At 43.6% G+C, this 20,021-nt stretch overlaps 1 protein-coding gene across 3 annotated transcripts in view; it reads left to right on the top strand.

The window, feature by feature from the left end:
* The window catches only part of CTIF (cap binding complex dependent translation initiation factor), a 166,197-nt gene extending 146,579 nt beyond the window's left edge, over positions 1-19,618 (top strand). For all 3 annotated transcript variants that reach the window (XM_087885545.1, XM_087885547.1, XM_087885546.1), the window contains exons 10-12: positions 11,854-12,009; positions 16,160-16,213; positions 18,214-19,618. In XM_087885545.1, the coding sequence (XP_087741671.1) occupies positions 11,854-12,009; positions 16,160-16,213; positions 18,214-18,429 (426 nt within the window). In that variant the 3' untranslated portion in view covers positions 18,430-19,618. The remainder of the gene's footprint in view (positions 1-11,853; positions 12,010-16,159; positions 16,214-18,213) is intronic.
* Positions 19,619-20,021: the final 403 nt, after the last annotated feature.

The raw sequence follows: 20,021 nt of genomic DNA on the forward strand, positions 1-20,021 counted from the left end.
TGTGACTCCACTGAGCTAGGGCTGTAGAAAAATCTTGGTTACGTAGGAAAAACCTGGCTAAAAGAAAAACATAGATAGATAGATAGATAGATAGATAGATAGATAGATAGATAGATAGATAGATAGATAGATAGATAGATTATATAAAATGGCTTTCTCTTATTTATAACTTTGCTGATATATGTAATCAAGCATTTATGCTTTGTTTTTTGAGTAGTGGTTTGAAGGGCTGGAGGTTGCCCACCCACGTCAACCCATTGCATGTATAACCTTTATTTTCACTTTTAAAACCTCGTTCTTTGGATGGAAACAAAACCCCACCCTCGGCGTGACTCGGATTTATAAGAAGCAGCTTCCATTGCTGTTCATGGAGGGGTTTTTTCCCCTTAAGCTTCGCATTTATTTATGTGTGTCAAAGAGGCATGAAGGTTGTTTTAAATCTCATTTTCTGGATTGCAGGAACAGGTTTAATTGGGCGGGCCTCTGCTTCTCATAAGCAGGCATCACCAGCAGTGGTGAGTTCCTCCCGGTTCTGTCCGGTTCGGCCGAGCCGGTAGCGGTGACGATATGACGTCACCGAACCGGTTCTCCCCCCCGCCCATCCCCCCACATTATTCTTACCTTTTATTTGGTCCCACCCCCAATCTATTGCTGCCTCCTGAGTCCCAGCTGATGACTAGAGGGAAAAAAACCTGTTTAAACTCTTGCCGCAGGGCTTCAAAGGGCCACCCTACAGCTGATCAGTGTTAAAAGCAAACAAATGAGTCGGGTCGTAAGTGCGAGGACTGGTCGTAAGTGCGAGGACCTTCCAGAAATGACTGACCAGCTAGCCACGCCCACCTAGTCACATGATCTCCAAGCCACACCCACAAAATAAGCCACGCCCACATAACCAGTAGTAAAAAAAAATAGAACCCACCCCTGATCACCAGCCCAATGCAATGGGGAAGTGCAATGAAATGACACCTTTTGTTCTTATTTGGATCCCAGTTATGATTTCTTCGATTAGATCTGTCAGAGGTGCATGCAGTGGTGTGCTAGAAAATGTTTAATAACCAGCTCTCTGAAAAGAAAATGGATTGGTTGATTATTATCTATCTATCTATCTATCTACTGACTATCTATTCCTAACCTCTTCTCTGAGAACCAAGAGCAACACGTGGAATTATTCTGAGTAGTTTCTTTATTGTTATTCACCTACAGACAGAATCTTGCCAAACTAAAACAGCTGTCTGCAATAAATATCGACATACTCTGTGAACTGCTAGGAAGGAGCCGCCATAGCCATCTTCCTGCCCACCAGACATTTATGAAGGTTGCCATGTCCCGGATATAATTGCCCCCAATATAATTGTCTTTTGTGAACTTCTGACAAGCAAATGGGGAAGACAGATTCACTTGCCAACCGTGTTATTAATTTAAAAACTGTAGAGATTCTCCCATGGCAAGAAAAGTCATAAAATGGGGCAAGCAAGACTCACTTAACAACTGTCTCGCTTAGCAAGAAAAATTTTGGGCTCAGTTGCGGTCATAAGCCGAGGGTTACCTGTATATCTTTTGTAGCTACCTTCACCCCAAAGGTCATTTTACGAAGCAACTCCCAACACCTCCAGGCCTCGCTGATACTGCTGGTTCCATTACCACGGCTACACCACAAAGGACAAACAACTGATGCCCCATCCACCACGGTTCACCTCTGCTCTTAACTGGCTCCCCAAATTCCAGAAAATTTAACTGTCAGCTTTTGCAAGTCGGTATCGACTAGCTCCAGCACACCACTGGGTGCATATGACAGGATCCCAAACGATTCCCTCTTCTTCTCTTTTTGTGGTGATCATGCAGAATCTGCAAAATCTCTCCTGACACTGTGGCAAAGGTGTGTGAAACAGACTGGGAGTTCTTATGATGCAGCGGAGATGCTCAGACGCTTCACTGCCCCTGCTGTGGAAAGCTGAGCAACAACCAGCTCCTTTGTCTCTGGCCTCAGTTGGTCTTTTCTGGCTGCAAGGAGGGAGGGAAGACAACGACAGCGGTTTTGGAACAGGAAACAATTGCTTGGAGCAGGAAGCAATTTCTGCTCTGCATCCATCAGTCTCTCTACAGTCTGGTTTTCAACATTCACTCATCTTCTAGCACAGCCGAAAAGCACAATTCCACCTTGGGGATAAGGCCGGAGAAGCTGCCCACCCCAGATTCCCTCTTGGTGTCATTTGAGGTCAGGCACTCCCCACCTTCCCAAACTCATCCCTAAATCAGTGAATGGAAGCCCTGTGCGTGAACCACTCTCCTTGGGGCGTTGAGTCAATGTACTATAACAATAGCAGGCATTTTCTGGAATCCGAGGGAGTCTGTAACTCTCCCTAAGATCAGATCCAAAAAGTTGGGCAAGGCTGGATCATCTGAGATGCTGTGGGAGATAGCCGTGAGTTACCTTGCAGGGTGATCCGAGGACAGCCAAGGTATCTGCCGAGCGCTTTGAGCGTTCTCAAAGTGCTGTGTAAGACTCAAGGATTCCTTGGAGAATTAAGCCCAGCCCTGGCAACCGAGTCCTTCAAAAAGAGCTGTAGCAATGGGCATGACTCACCCTCCCTTGATACCATCGCCCGTCCCAGACAGCTCGCAACCCCATAATTTGGAAGAACAGTTTTCCCGATGCTTTCCAAAGCCCTGTAGGAATCTTTGTTCCTAAGAATTGCTCTAGCTTGTAGGTGCACCACCCATGGACTACTTCTGCCCTACTTTATCCCTTTTGCGGGCTCCAGAATACATGCAGAGCAGACTGGAATGAGCTGAGCTAGAAATGGGGGCCACTTCGACGTTTTGGAATGTTTAAGGGGAAGATGAGTGCCATCCATTTGATGTCTCGAAAACATTTGAAACCAGCTATAATTCACGCCATTTTTCCCAGGGTTTTGCCAGGAAGGTGGTGTTTGGCGTATTTGGTACCTAAAGCTTAAGGCATCACCTCGCAAACCCTAAAACTCCCTCAACGTTGGATAAACGCCCACTCCAATTACGGCATAAACTACAATCTTCCCCCTTGCAGCACTCTGAAGAGGAGACACACATACACAGAGAGATGCACAACACTTCAGAAATGAACAGTGAAAAGCAGAAGAAAACTCATACTAACGTTAAGAAAGATTCACAGAAAGTGTGATGGGATTTGTGCAGCAACGGAAATAATTTGCAAGGATAGAAAAGTATGGAGAGTGGTTTAAAACTCATTAAAACTCTTCCCTTTTCTTTTTTTTTAATGGCATGCCCTTAATTTATTTATTTTTTGCTTAATATTTCCTACTGCTTTTCTGCGGGGGGCTCAATGTTGGTGATTCTGAAAGAAAACCATGTGTGTCTCCATGAACCACATCCCTTAAACTGTTTGCAACTAGAAGGCAGCAGTTACAGCATGGGGATTTGAGCCTTTATATAGCTTTTTCTTTTTTCTTTTAATTACTACTTTTCCCTCTCTCTGCTTAAAATGAGTTTCCAGTCCTCTTGGAAGTTGGAGAAAGCTTGAAAACAAATGGGTCACTTGAGTTCCTACCTGATCATGTGAGCTTCAACTCGGATTTCCATACCTGTCTTTCCTCTTTCCTCCTTTTATCCTTAATCATGAACTCCCTTGATAAAACAAGTTCTTTCAAAAACCTTGTAATTGGAAAAGGAATAAATGCCCTTAATTAGAACTAAGTAATCCTGTGCTCCTGCTTTGTGTAACCCCCAGGGAGTTTTCCACCATGTAGGATTTGCATTTTGTTTTTAACCATTTTTCTCTAAGCATTTGTGTATGCATGCCTGCAAACTCCTGGAAACTCAATATCTGACTTTTTTTTTTTTTACCCTCTGCCATTAAGAAGAGACTAAAATAGTGGAAAGCAAGCATGTATTGCTAGCCGACATACAAAGAGGTCGCGTATTCTCAGTTCTCTGGCCAACCCTACAGCAGCTTCTGAAAAATCAATCGGGGCCATGAAAATGCAGTAAGAAGGATAAATAAGTGAAGATATATTTTTCCTATCTGAAGGCTTTTTGCTGGCCACAGTAAAGCTCCCTCTTCAAGTAACACAATAGTCAAATCGTAGAATGTTCTCAATTTTATTACTTAAAATGAAACATCTATCTTCTTTAAGCTTTTTTTTTTCATAATTAGGGTTAGGACAATTAATGACTTGCTTTTGAAAAAGACTTTTAGAAATAATAGAATCATCAAAGATATAATCCAGCCTAAATTAAACATGGCTAAATTCCTTTGCATTCAGTGAGTGAGTGAAAATATCTGATTAGATCTTAGAAGGATACCGGAATGTAACACACCATTGCTCATTGGTGGGTTCTGCTTTCTTGGGGGGAAATAGTGAGATTTGAGAGATGACCTCCTGTTGCATTTTACTAAGCTATTCTTAGATATTCTTCATATTTCCCGTGAGATTTATGACACTCCCATCAAAGTTACATCAGTCTGCAAACCTGGGATGCTTTGTCCTCTGAACCTGCCCTATTGAACTCAAATTCCTGTTCAAACCCACATTCATAAGATCAGGGTAAACATCTCCATTCTTCAACCTTTTGAGGCATTAGACTCACTTTATCTCAGAACTTCAATCTGAGATTTGTATAGAAGGCGGCATTAAGCGTGTCATCATTTTGGAGTCATCCTTGAATTCCATTGACCTTTATCTAGCACCAATTTAGCCTTGATTGTTAGTTGACTAGACCCACAGTCTGCAACCTGAAAAACTCAAAAGAGCCACAAAGGTCCTAACCGGAAGCCCCCCGTTCAATTCTGGAGCCGACCGGAAGTCCAGTTCCACCACCATAGAGTCTCCTCCTAGCATGGCGTCCTTTCCTCTGCCAACTGGAAGTCCGGTTCCCCCACCATAGAGTCTCCTCCTAACGTGGCGTCCTTTTTCCTCTACCTGAAAGAGCCACATGCGGCTCCAGAGCCACGGGTTGCTGACCTCTGGACTAGACTCTTGTATTAGGGACAGCAATAATAAACTCTGCTGTACTTCAAAGTCAACAAATGGTGCTGGTTATTTGCACCTGACAATTTAATTTTTTCTCCCAATCCTTTTTTCTCTGATATAAATTATGCTTTGGTGGCCAAGGCTGTGTAAAATAATTGGGAATGAGAATAGTGGCAGCTAGAAGACAGAATTTCTGGCTTTTGGGGAAAGGTGTTTTGGATACCACATAAAGTCTACTTTTTTTTTTCTTTCTCAAAATAGTGGGAAAATGAAGTTCTGATGGACCAACCCACAAAATGTACTTAAGACCCGATTTTGACGTTCGGACAGCCACCCCTTCCCTCTCTGCAGTCGTGTGATTGTGTTTTGGCCATTTGGCAACTGCCTCGCATTTACCGCTGTTTGCAGCATCCTATGAGCCACATGACCCCAATTTTCAGTCTTTTTTTCTGGTTTCCCACATTTATTTCCAGTTTCTGGCAAAAAAAACCCAAAATCAAACAGCCATTGGATGAAAGGGCTTCACTTCATGACCATGGTGTTTTCATAATGACTATCAAAAAGAGGTCTTAAAATTGAGCACGGGGACATGATGATCCATTTAACATCCACAACGACATACATAATTCCGAGATCAAATATGGTTGTAAAGAATTACAAAAGGGCTTTCCTCTTTTTTCTGTGTTTGTACAGATCCCCTCTCTCCATATTTTCATTCTGTTATAAAAAAAACTGAACGGTGACCATCAAGTTAAACAATTGCATTAGCATTTTAGGTTTAGGGTGGAGGATATAAAATTTATAGATAGCATCTCACCAATTGAAGGACACCCGATAGAATAATACACCAAGCAACAGAGGAAAAATAAAGAATTTTCTTTTCATGTCTCTTTCATGTTGCTATCAGCATTCACGCTTGACTTAAAATAGCTAAGAAGCAATGGGTGGAAGCTCCTCAGAGGAAGATCCAAGATCCAACCTGGAAGTAAGGAGGAATTTCCTGACAGTGAGAACAATTAGTCAATGGAACAGCTTGCCTCCCAGAGTTGTGGGTGCTCCATCATTGGAGGTTTTCAAGAGAAGATTGAACAACCATTTGTCTGGAATGGTATAAGGCAGTAATGGCTAACCTTTTTGCCATTGCGTGCCAGGAAGGGGGGGCGGGGGAGGTTCGCGTGCACATGTGCCCACACCCATAATTCTATGCATCCCGCCCCGTGCATGTGACCCCCCCTTCCCCCCGCTCCTAGCACACGATGGCCCGGTAGGCTCATTTTTCTTTCTCACCTGGCTCCAAATCCTCTCTATGCATCTGGGGAGGGCGAAAACAGCCTTCCCCACCCCCTCGGATGCCCAAAACGGCCCATTTCCCAACTTCTGGTTGGACAGGAAGTGACTTTTTTGCTGTCCCCAGCCTCCAGAGACTCCGATGCATGCGCACCGGAGCTGAGCTAGCGTGCCAGGCAACATGGCTCCACGTGCCGCCTGTGGCACGCGTGCCATAGGTTCGCCATCGCAGGTATAAGGTCTCCTGCATAGGCTGGGAGTTGGACTAGAAGACCTCCAAGGTTCCTTCCAGCCCTATAATTCTAAATACAGCTCTTAGCCAGACAGATCAAATTTTACTGTAGGAAAAAGTGGATAGGGTGTATCGCCAAGCTACGAATAAGGAAACAAGAAAATTAAAAGCATTGGAAATGGCATTTGATGTGTTAAATTGTTGGTTTGTGTTATGAAGGGATTCAGGTAGATGAGGTTCCAACCCTGGAGTTGTCAAAGTCCCAGAATTAACCCGCCCCCCCCCAAAAAAACAAGAACATCTCAACAGTTCTTATTCACAAAAATAAATGGGAATACTTAAGAGTTTCTGATTTCTTCTCTTGCATACAGGTAGTCTTAACTTAAAACCATTCATTTAATGATTGTTCGAATTTAAGAATATCACTGAAAAAGTCACTTATGACTGTTTTTCACACTTACAACCATTACAGCATCCCCACGTTTGCATGATCAAAATTCAGATACTTGTCAACTGATTCATATTTATGACGGTTGCAGTGTCCTGGGGTCATGTGATCATCTTTTTGCGACAAGCAAAGTCAATGAGGAAGCCAGATTCAATTTAACAACTATGTTACTAAATGAACAATTCCAGTGATTCACTTAACGGCTATGGCCGTGATGACAAACCTATGGCACGGGTGCCACAGGTGGCACACGGAGCCACATCAGTGGGCACATGAGCGTTGCCATAGCTCAGCTCCAGGACGGATGTGTGTGCCAGCCAGCTGATTTTTGGGCCTTTCAATCCCACCGGAAGTTGGGAAATGGGCTGTTTCCAGCCTCCGGAGGGCCTCCTGGGGGGTGGGGAAGGCCATTTTCGCCCTCCCCAGGCTCCTAGAAAGCCTCTGGAGCCTGGGGAGGGTGAAAAACAGGCCTACCGGGCCTACCCTTAACAATTTCATTTAGCAACAGAAATTTTGGGCTCGGTTGTAGTCATAAGTCGAGGACTACCTGTACTTCTCCCAAACGTTCAGTGACATTGGCTAGGAATGTTAGGAGTTGCTTCCCATCTCAATCCAGGTTGGGAAAAATGCCTTTAAAGCATAGCCTGGTTGTGAATCACCTTGGCAAGTCCAAACAGATCAGTTTTAGTGGAGCCTTCGTGCAGTTGAGCCAATCTCAAATATTGACGTTGTGAAGTTTCACAACCTGCACTACTGGGTGATAAATATTGGTTAGATAGCTTGCAAAGCATAATTGATAAAAAATGCATCATGTAGTCTTCCACTTGTGATCAAAAGCTTTAGGCAAGCTTTTTTTTTTTTTTTTTAATTCATACAAAACAAGAGTTTCTCCAACTTGGTAACTTGACGTGTGAATTTCAGTCCTCAGCATCTGTTTTGGACCATGGTGACCAGAACTGGACACAGTACTCCAAGTGCAGTATAATAAGTACTACCGTGTTTCCCCGAAAATAAGACCCTGTCTTATATTTTTTTTTGAACCCTGAAATAAGTGCATGGCCTTATTGCCATGCGCTCAAAAGCCCGATTGGGCTTATTATCAGGGGATGTCTTTTTTTTTTTTTTTTTTTTTGCTTTTATTTATATGCCGCCCTTCTCCGGAGACTCAGGGCGGCTTACAATGCGTTAAGCAATAGCCTTCATCCTTTTGTATATTTATACAAAGTCAGCTTATTGCCCTCACAAACTGGGTCCTCATTTCACCTACCTTAGAAAGGATGGAAGGCTGAGTCAACCTTGAGCCTGGTGAGATTCGAACTTGCAGTAATTGCAGGCAGCAGTTGTTAATAACGGTGCTTTAGTCCACTGTACTACAGGCTCTTTTGGGGCCAACAGGGTATCACTTCTCACAATCTTGATGCTATCCCAGGGTTGATGCAAACTGAGGGCTGCGGTTGGCTTTTTTGGCATCTGCAGCACACTGCTGGCTCCATATTTAAGTGGTGGTCTACTAGGACACCTAGATCCACCTCACAGGCACTACTTTGAGCCAGGTGCCACCTATTCTCTACCTCTGCATTTGGTTTTTCCTGCCTTACTTTTCTCATCACTGAATTGAATTATTTTTTGTGTAGGGCCCAATTCTGAAGTTTGTCAAGATCCTTCTGAATCTTAAGTCTGTCTTGCAAAGTGTTAGCAATTCCTAGCTTGGTGTCATCTGCCTTGGTAGTACAGTGGTCTAAAGCACCCTGTTATTAAGACCAGCTGCCTGCAATTACTGCAGGTTAGAATCTCTCCAAGGCTCAAGGTTGACTCAGCCTTCCATCCTTTCTAAGGTAGGTAAAATGAGGACCCAGTTGTGGGGACAATAAGCTGACTTTGTATAAATATACAAAAGTATGAAGGCTATTGCTTAGCGCACTGTAAGCCGCCCTGAGTCTCCGGAGAAGGGCAGCATATAAATCAAATTAAAAAAAATAAAAAAATTTTTTTGATGAATTCCCCCTCTATTCCTTCGTCTAAATGATTTATGAAGATGTTGAAGAACACTGGGCCTAAGACAGAGCCCTGGGGTTACCCCACTGCATACTTCCCTTTGTATAGTAGATTATTTTCACCAAACAATTTCAGGTTTGTAACTTTTCACCAAAGGAAAAATTCAGCTCCTTCTCTTGGTTGCCAAAGTTGAAATCTTCTCTCTCAAACCACGGTTTGCATTTCAAAGGAATATCCATTAGATTTTTTTTTTTAAAAAAAAAAACTAATTTTTTTAAGAAGAGAGTTTTCCCATGACAGCTTAGAATTCTTTAAGGTCACATTTTTAAAAACTTGGAACTAAACCTAACGGGTGGAAAAGGTACAGCATAAAAAGCGGTAGAAACCAGCAGCATTGGAAAAAGAATTACCTAAAAAGTCTCTTTGCCAATTAAAAGCCTTCAAAACAAACAGGTTCAGAATTGGGTGGTGGGGAAGAGAATGGAAGGGAAGAGGAATCTGGGGGTTGGATAGTTCCTGCTGGCTGGACATCCCAAGAAACTCCTGCCAGGGAAGATTTTTAAAAGGAATAGGGCGGCTGTTGGTTGGCAGAGCTTCAGTTCAGAGGCTTGCATTTTCAGAAATAAATACAGGAGGAAACAGAGGCATGTAGAAATTAGCCATGCTTCTTTGAAAGGCCAGCAGCCAAACTGAATCCCAGGCAGGGAACCAGAGCACAAAACATCTCCTGGATAAAGCTTTGGCTAGTTTGTCCCAGCAGCAGAAAACAGCTGCGACCCACCACAAATATGCTGCAGCTGGGAGGATGACATCTTTAGAAATGGCTGTGTTCCTTCCCCCACACCACACCACCAAGGAGGAGCGGACAGTGAAGATGGCAGAATTTGCAAAATGGCAAAACTGACCTATTTGATTGGAGACAGAACAATGAGTACTTTTTATGAAAGATAGGAAAACTTTCATGAGCTTGTTTGCTGATAAAAATGAACTGGAGATTTCTGGATTAAAATTCTGATTAAAAACTGTTGACAATGGGAAGAAAGGGGTTATATAAAGTAGGTAAAATGGAAAAAGTGTGTAGCTGCTGTAAAGAAGATCAGACACTGCTTCTTTGACTTTTTTTCCCCTTTTTCTTCCTTTTTCTTCCTGTTTATCTTATTGTTTCTATCTTTATTTTACTGTTGCTAGCACTTTTTCTTTTATCTTTTTTCTTCTACTTTCCTATTTTATATTCTTGTTTTTATTTAAATTATGTAAAATCTCTATCCATCCATCATCTATCTATCTATCTATCTATCTATCTATCTATCTATCTATCTATCTATCTATCTATCTATCTATCTATACATACATACATACATACATACATACATACATACATACATACATAGGTAGCCCTCAATGTACAACCATCATTTGGGACCAGAATTTCCATTCCTTAAGCAATGTAGTTGTTAAATGCATTGCACCTCATTTTACAACCTTTTTCCCATGGTTATTAAGTGAATCACCAAAGTTGTTTAGTGCAATTGTTAATGCAAGCATTAAGTGAATCCAATTCTCCTATTGATTTTGCTTGTCTGAAGCTGGCTTGGAAAGTCACCGATGGCAATCACATGACTCCATTGATGCTGCAATCATTGCAATATCATGCCTGTTGAACCCAAGAGCCCAAATGTTGATCATGTGACCATGGGGATGGGGATGGTTGTAAGTACAAGGACTGGCTGTAAGTCACTTTTTTCAGTGCTGTTGTAACTTGGAATGGTTGCTAAATGAACAGTTGTAAGTCAAGGGTTATATATAAGGGGTATATAAAAGAAATGGCTGTCCTGTATTCTGAAGGTCTCCAGTGAGTGATTTTGAAAGCAAAGCAGAGGTAAGCCCAGTTAGAACCTGGGTAGCAGTGGTGGGTTCCTCCGGTTCAGCCCAATTCGGCCGAGCCGGTAGCGGTGCCGATATGACGTCACCGAACCGGTTCTCTTTGTTCGGGAGCTGGGCCCTCCCGCCCCCCGCCCCCCCCCGCATTATTCTTACCTTTTATTTGGCCCCACCCCCAATCTATTGCTGCCTCCTGAGTCCCAGCTGATCGGCTAGAAGGAAAAAAGCTGTTTAAACTCTTGCCGCGGGGCTTCAAAGGGCCGCCCTACAGCTGATCAGTGTTAAAAGGCAGTGTGGTGGTAGACCAGTGTCTCCAAAGACAAATGAGTAGGCTGGTGCCTGCAAAAACAAATGAGTAGACCAGTGCCTCCCAAAATAAATGGGTAGACCGGTGCCTGCAAAAATAAATGGGTAGACCAGTGCCTCCAAAAGGGAATGAGTAGACCGGTGCCTGTAAAAATAAATGGATAGACCAGTGCCTCCAAAAACAAATGAGTAGACCAGTACAAGCAAGCAGTTAAAAGCCTGGTAGACCAGTACCTCTGCTAAATCTAAAGAATTGTCACATGACCATCAAGCCATGCCCACAAAATAAGCCACGCCCACAGAACCGGTAGTAAAAAAATTTAGAACCCACCCCTGCTGGGTAGGGCATCCCTGGGAATCCCAGGACTGTAATCCCGGGGTTGTAGACTAGACTAAAGTCACCCAAACATTCAATACCACCCACGTCCCATCATTCTGTCAAGAAACAGGCAGGAAGCTATCTCTGGCAGTCAGGTGTTGTCCCGTTCCAAACTTCTTCCAAATGCATCAGAGTGACAGGTTCCAACCCAACCTGTTCCTTGTTCTGCTGGTTCTACGACTGTGACTTTTTTAAAAAAAAAATTTCACTAAAGGAAACATTCAGAAAGATGAACTCTGACTGAGGGCCACTTCAACCTCCTCTTCTTGGTTTTTTTTGGGGGGGGGGGAATCTTTCTTCTCTGTTCCCAGCAGCTGCTGTCTGACTTTCCTCTGCCCTCTTTTCTTTTGTGCAGAAAGATTTCACGATGCGAGAAGAGCTGCAGCAGAGGGACGTGGAACGCTGGCTGGGATTCATCACCTTCCTCTGTGAAGTCTTTGGCACCATGAGGAGCAGCACCGGGGAGCCCTTCCGTGTACTTGTCTGCCCCATTTACACCTGCCTCAGGGAGGTGAGTCCAATTGGGGGTGGAGGGCACCTCTTCCTTGCTTACGATCCATCCCTGTCCACAGAGCGCTTTTGACAAAAGAAAGAAGAGAGCAAACTTGCCTGCCATTGTCAGCTCTGGAAAATTCTGTGTTTTGCAAGATCCCAATCGAGAATGTATAAAATTGCAGGGCACTTCAGACAATATTAGAGGGAATAGAATAACAGAGTTGGAAGGGACTTCTAGTCCAACCCCCTGCTTAGGCAGGAAACCCTACACCACTTCAGACAAATGGTTATCCAACCTCTTCTTAAAAACTTCCAGTGTTGGAGCATTCACAACTTCTGGAGGCAAGTTGTTCCACTGATTAATTGTTCTAACTGTCAGGAAATTTCTCCTTAGTTCTATTTGGGGACTCCATTGCCTGAAAAGAGGGAGGATTTCTATAGCACCTGATAAATATTGATAAATGTGGTAAAACAACATTTGTTAGAACACAACAAGAGTTGTACCTTGGTGGCGCAGCGGACTAAAGTGCGGTTAAGTAGCACCAGCTGCCTTCAATTACTGCAAATTCAAATCTGACCAGGCTCAAGGTTGACTCAGCCTTCCATCCTTCCAAGGTAGGTAAAATGAGGACCCGGATTGTGGGGGCAATAAGCTGACTTTGTATAAAAAAGAACACCACTTAGGGGGGGCGAAAGCCCTACTAAGCAGGTATAAACAAAAGTATGAAGGTTATTGCTTAACGCATTGTAAGCCGCCCTGAGTCCTCGGAGAAGGGCGGCATATAAATCGAACCAATAAATAAATAAATATAAATAAATAAACATTCCTTGCCTGGTCAAGGCCTGGCATTTTAACTAAGGGAAACCTTTCATCAGGTAATCCTACATTTATGATTAGTCACTTGGTGACTATTCAAAGTCAAGTTAGACCCCCAAAATGCTTCTTATGACCTGAATTCCAAGTTCCAATGACCAGCATCCCATGGTAACGTGACCATATTTTGGGCACTCAGCAGCTGGCCACCATTTATGATCATACTGTATATAGCATTTATAGATACACGACCTCAATTTATAACATTTTTGCTGGAAACTTACTACATCTGAGGACTCTCAAGCATAATTGTCACTGCTATAGATGGACCCCGGTGGAGGCAGATGGTGGAGGCAGATATAAATTCCACAGAACCATCAGCCCTTCTATGGACTCTAGGAGATAAATCTAATCAAGGTTTATCTCCTAGAGCCCAAAGTTAATTTAAAAAAAAGGACTAAGGGTGACATGATAGCAGTTTTCCAATATCTGAGGGGCTGCCACAAAGAAGAAGGAGTCAACCTATTCTCCAAAGCACCTGAAAGCAGGACAAGAAGCAACGGATGGAAACTAACTAAGGAGAGACGCAACCTAGAACTAAGGAGAAATTTCCTGACGTTCAGAAAAATCAATACATGGAATGGCTTGCCTTCAAAAGTTGTGGTTCCTCCAACCCCAGAGGTTTTTAAGAAGAGATTGGACAACCATTTGTCCGAAATGGTATATGTTTTTTTTGCTTGAGTAGGGGGTTGGACTAGAAGACCTCCGAGGTCCCTTTCCAACTCTGTTAAAACTGCCTTCTCTCTGATTCCACCAACATCCAACACAGAGACAGCCTGGCTTGAGGTTTCAACAAGACCTTTGTTCAGCCATTTCTGTTACCAATAATCTCCCTCAGTGTCATCACAGCAAAATTCACAAGACGCAGCCAAAAAAACATCCTCTGGAAAATTGTGTGTCGTTCTCTCCCCTCTCTCTCTCTCTCTCTCTCCCCACCCCCAAACTCCCCCTGGTCATGAGCTGCTATTATTGAAGGCAGACAGTCAAAGAGCGATGTCGCCATGAGAAGCATTTGCCTGAGTCATTTCAGCCTTTTCTGCTTTGTTTGGTTTCACTGGGTTTTTTTTTTTTAAAAAAAAAATTCCATTCATCTTGGCTTCCATTCTTGGAAAGCGATGGACTTGCGTTCAGTCGTAGGCCTGGCCTGAGAAAGCAGCCAGGTTAGCAACTCAGTGGAGGAGGATGTACATTGTACACAACTTCTACATGGGAGCCTGTTCGATCAGGGCTGGGTTTACTCAACAGGGTTCCAGGGTCCTGTTTTTCTGCTGCTTGGAGAAAAATGGCTCCAGTGCTACTTTCACCCACATTGCCACCAACTTTAACCACCACCTCAGATATAATGAGACTACAATTCCCAGAATTCTTCAGTGTAGATAATGGTGAAGGGGCTGTACCAGATTTGAATCCACATTCGGACACAGAAAGTAGGGAAATCCTATTCCCTCTTTTCTTGGATAGGTCCTAAGCTGAGGTAGATCCTCCTTCCATCTCAGCTTCTTCTTCTTCTTCTTTTTTTTTTTGCTTTAATTTATATGCCGCCCTTCTCCGGAGACTCAGGGCGGCTTACAATGCGTTAAGCAATAGCCTTCATACTTTTGTATATTTATACAAAGTCAGATTATTGCCCCCACAATCTGGGTCCTCATTTTACCTACCTTTGAAAGGATGGAAGGCTGAGTCAACCTTGAGCCTGGTGAGATTTGAACTTGCAGTAATTGCAGGCAGCTGATGTTAATAACAGTGCTTTAGTCCACTGTACTACAGGCTCTTTTTCACGGCCGTGTCCTTTTAGTTGTCTTAGCAAGCAGTAATTTTCCATTGCTTTCCTCCAGGAGGTCTTAAACTAGGATCCTCCCAATGAATTTGGATGTGCAATTCTTACCTTAGATGTATACAATACATTAAACTGGTTGGGTCAATATATTCTGTGAACCAGGGTGACGCATTCACCTATCATAGGATTTTATTTCCATGTTTCCCTGAAAATAAGACAGAATCTTATTTTCTTTTGACCCCTCCAAATAAGGGCTTGGCCTTAATATCGGGGGTCTTATTATTTTCGGGGTGCACGAATTGGCAAGCGTGGGACTGGATGTCCCGTTGCTGCTGTTGCCTCCCCTCCCTCTTCTTCACGCCAACCAAGCGGCCCAACATGTCCCACCCCACCCCAATGGCAACAGCGGCTTCCCTCCCCCGCTGTCTCTTTATCGAGAGGGGTGGCAGGTGGGGCGGGGGAAAAGCGAGACATGGCTCCCCTTGCCGTCTCTTCTCCCCCTTCGCCAGGCATGGCAGGGCTCCTGTCCCTCGCTTAGCCACCCGCCCCCTTTAGGGATGTAATTTGGGGGTGGCAGGTGGGACGGGCGAGAAGCGGGATGTAGGTCTTATCTTTCAAGCTGCATCGCTTTCCTCGCCATTTCCAGGGAAACACGCTGTAAAAGAAAACCTTCTCGCGAGTTCAAGAAATTTGATGGATGAATGAGAAAAAAAAGACATTCATGTGCAATTTTATATATAATTTATGGAATGCCAGAACATTCCATTTAAATTAAATATTATTAACGAATAGAATAGAATAGAATAGAATAGAATAGAATAGAATAGAATAGAATAGAATAGAATAGAATAGAATAGAATAGAATAGAATAACAGAGTTGGAAGGGACTTTGGAGGTCATCCAGTCCAACCCCCTGCTTAGGCAGGAAACCCTACACCACTTCAGACAAATGGTTATCCAACATCTTCTTAAAAACTTCCAGTGTTGGAGCATTCACAACTTCTGGAGGCAAGTTGTTCCACTGATTAATTGTTCTAACTGTCAGGAAATTTCTCCTTAGTTTTAGGTTGCTTCTCTCCTTGATTAGTTTCCACCCATTGCTTCTTGTTCTGTCCTCAGGTGCTTTGGAGAAGAGCCTGACTCCCTCTTCTTTGTGGCAACTCCTGAGATATTGGAACACTGCTATCATGTCTCCCCTAGTCCTTCTTGTCATTAAACTAGACATACCCAGTTCCTGCAACCGTTCTTCATATGTTTTAGCCTCCAGTCCCCTCATCATCTAAAATGGAAAGAATTCAAAAAGAGGGCAGATATCAAACTAACCTGCAAATCCATTTCTTGCAGTGTATCAAGGGAGTCAATAAAGAATGAATGCAAAATAAAACAGGTCTTTGCCAGTCTGCTTTGGCTCTGACCTAAGCAAATCTCACTCTTTCAACACCTGAGTTTTTCCTCCAGGAGAAGAATTTCTAAGTGGGTTTTCTTTCCATGTCTCCTTTTTCTCTGTTTCTGCAGTTGTTGCAATCTCAGGATATAAAAGAAGATGCGGTTCTTTGCTGCTCAATGGAGGTAGATATTTGGAAATGTTTATCTAACCTATTTCCACCACTTCTTCGCTCAGTAAAGAGGGCTGTTCTTTGCTAGAGAATGTCAAAATTATAAGAGCAAGAATTTATACAGCCCTTTTACTGCACAAAATCAGAAACTAATATTAGAAGAATCTTTTTAAAGCCGTAACAGTATTTATTTATATTTATTATCCTAAGGAGCTGTTTTCATAAATGTTTCCTATAGACTAGTGGTGGGTTTCAAAATTTTTTACTACCGGTTCTGTGGGTGTGGCTTGGTGGGCGTGGCAGGGGAAGGATACTGTAAAATCTCCATTCCCTCCCCAATCCAGGGGAAGGTTCCTGCAAAATCCCCATTTCCTCCTGATCAGCTACGACTTGGGAGGCAGAGAATAGATGGGGGCGGGGCCAGTCAGAATTTTTACTACCAGTTCTTCGAACTACTCAAAATTTCCGCAACCGGTTCTCCAGAACTGGTCAGAACCTGCTGAAACCCACCTCTGCTATAGACTTATGGCAAGACTGGAAAACTTGCTCTGTTATGCCCATTCTACCATCATCATACACTTGCTGAGTTTTAGGGTTTAGTGTAGCTGAATTTTTATGATACTGCATGCCTAAAATTGCTAAAAAAAAAATACAGGTAGTCCTTGATTTACAACCATTTGTTTATTGACAGTTCAAAGTTACAACAGCAAAGCAAAAAGTGACTTATAACCGTTTTTACACTTACAACCATTTGCATCGTGTGATCAAAATTTGGATGCTTGGCAACTGACTCACATTTACGACGGTTGCGATGTCTCGAGGTCACATGATCCCCTTTTGCAACCTTCTGACAAGCCAAGTCAATGGGGAAGCCAGGTTCACTTAACAACATTGTTACTAACTTAACAACTCCAGTGATTCACTTAACAACTGTGGCAAGAAAGGAAAATGGAGCAAAGCTCATTTAACAACTGTCCCGCTTAGCGACAGAAATTTGTGGCTCAGTTAATGGTTGTAAGTCAAGGACTACTAGTATCTAGAAAATTAACTGAAAAAGCCATTTGTTGATATCATATACACGTGATATCTGCGTTATTTGATGTTTACTATGGTTCCTTTCTTTTTCTTTTAACTGGCATATTGTAGCCAGAACTTGGGAGAAACATCTCAAAAGTCCAGTGTGGAAATTCATACTGTAAATTGCTTTGCTAAAAAAAACAAAGAACAAAGTCCACATTGTGTTGTTTATTCTAAATCCCTCAATCTCAGTATCCAAAATGTATCGTGAGATCTGACTCTTAATAAACATGTACCTAGTTGACCAACATCTGCTTGGACCAATGTGAGGAAGGACAATTGCAAAGTTTGTTACACCTCCTTCCTCCGTCTACCCATCCAAAGCATTCAAACTGCAGAATTCATGGCACACCTTTGTTGGCCTGGAGGACCCCCCCCCCACTCCATTCTTTTCTTAGCTCTACTGCCAGAGCTCTGTGCTGTGGGCAAAACGTTAAAATAAAACATCAGAAAAACTCTATTTCTACACCCACCTCTTCGCCTGGTATCCATTCCGATGCCTCTCCTAGGGAATTTCTCGCCTTTCCAGCATCCTATATTTTTATGTTATTTGCCTCTGGCTTTTAAAATGGCAGTTTACAGAGTCTTGTGAAGCATAGAGCAGAGGTGCCCAATCTTGGCCACATTTAAGACCTTTGGACTTCAACTCCCAGAATTCCCTCAGCCAGCTATGGTTGGCTGGGGGAATTATGGGAGTTGAAGTCCCCAAATCTTAAAGTGGCCAAGGTTAGACACTCCTGGCATAGAATGTAATTATTTCTAACAGAACCGTGTGCCTCAAAGCAATAACTAAATCGAGCATTTGCAAAAGGAAGCAGAGCCTTCTTCTCTGCCTCTCTTCTTCCCATAGTGGGGGAGAATGGAAAGAAGGGCCAGACGGGGAGGGGGAGCCAGCCGGTCCTCCGCTTTTGACCTCCCTTCTTTCTTCCTCAATAGTTGCAAAGCGCCGGCCGGCTGCTGGAAGAACAGCTTCCCGAGCTGATGACGGAACTGCTGGCCACCGCCCGCGACAAGATGCTGTGCCCCTCGGAGTCCATGCTGACGCGGTCCTTGCTCCTGGAGGTGATTGAGCTGCACGCCAACAGTTGGAACCCCCTGACCCCTACCATCACGCAGTATTACAACAAGACAATCCAGAAACTGACAGCTTGAAGGCAGCAGGCGGGCGCAGCCCAGTGCCGGGAGCAAGACACGCACTTTAAAGAAACAACACAAAACACACATTCAGAATATTCTATAAGGACGCAGGAGCGCTCGAGTTACAGGGACTGGAGAAGGGACGGCGTGACCATTCAGTGGTCCGATTCCTAAAAAGACAACCCGCAGCATGTTTAAGAATACGTTCGATGGGGCGAAGCATGTCTTTTTTTCAGTCGCGTCCTCAGGTGCCGCCCCCTCCTCCTTTCTTCCCTCTCCTCCCCGCTGTGGTTTTGTTGAAAGTTCCCTTTTATGCAACCCGTGGCTCATCGACTCAACGTCCCGCCAAGCTATTGTTGCGGCTCAGGAGGAACATGGCCGGTTGAATAGCGACTTGGAGGGCAAGAACGGATGGTCTCCGAAGCATTGTAGCAGCTTGCGTTGGCCAACTGGCGGGAGGCAGGCCACAGCAGATGTCTTTGGGGGAGAGGAGGGGGGGGGACAAAGACAGACCTGTTCCACCCCAGATGCTGGTAACTGACAGCTTTTGTCAAGCCAAAAGATCATCCGCTCTTCATCCCTCCCCGCCTTCCTCTCCTCGTGTCTTCAAAGGTTGGTCTCCTTAGCTGTCCTCTGTGGCTCCCTACCCCAAACCTCATTCTAGATTAGACATTGAGAAGCGATTTTTTTTTCTGCCCTTTTTTGGGGAGGGGGTGTTGGGGGCAAGGTATTTGCATTTGCACTGAATATTATTTTCCTTTGTGGGTTTTTTTCTTCCATTCTATAAATATATGTATATATATATATGTCTGTATATATACATACACATATTCTTATATCAGTGCTTCCCAAACCCGGGTAAATAACCCACCATTGGGTAAAAGTGTTTTTTTCTTTTTGGTTAAAGGTACACAACCCCATTACTCAATCACAAAAGGGACACTGACATTGATGGAAAGGGTTTTGTTTTGTTTTTTAACCTATCTTGGGCTGAAAGGACTTTCCAATACGTGGTTTTTGGGAATGAAAGAAAACTTGGGAAGGACTGCCTTAGATGAGCAGACAGCCTGCTCTTTCGTTTTTTGAAAAAGTGAAGTCCGCGATGATGTGAGATTGCAGAGAACATGCAAGGATCCTGAAGGAGAGGGAGCCCAGGCCAAACACCACTCAAAAAGTATTATTGCCATTAAAATGTCTTGCCAACAGGTTTGCAGTGAAAAAAGCCTGATTCTGTACAGACTTTGATGCAATTCTCTTCCACAGGGGACTCCAACCTTGGGAACTTTAAGCCTGGCGGACTTCAACTCCCAGGATTCCCCAGCCAGCTTTGGGGAATTCTGGGAGTCGAAGTCCGCCAGGCGTGAAGTTGCCAAAGTTGGAGACCCCTGCTCTTCCACATGTTCTGATTGCTATGAGAAACCCCAGGGCTATACAGGCAGTCCTCAACTTGCAACCATTGGTTAGTGACCATTGAAAGTTACAACAGCACTGACAAAAAAGGACTTACAACTACTTTTCACACTTACAAACGTTGCAGCATCCCCATGATTTCTTGATCAAAATCCAGGCACTTGGCAACTAGCATGTATTTACAGTGGTTGCAGCAT

The sequence above is a fragment of the Pantherophis guttatus genome, chromosome 2, assembly GCF_059756535.1.
Source record: "Pantherophis guttatus breed Tessera chromosome 2, ASM5975653v1, whole genome shotgun sequence".
In the NCBI taxonomy this organism is placed as follows: domain Eukaryota; kingdom Metazoa; phylum Chordata; class Lepidosauria; order Squamata; family Colubridae; genus Pantherophis; species Pantherophis guttatus.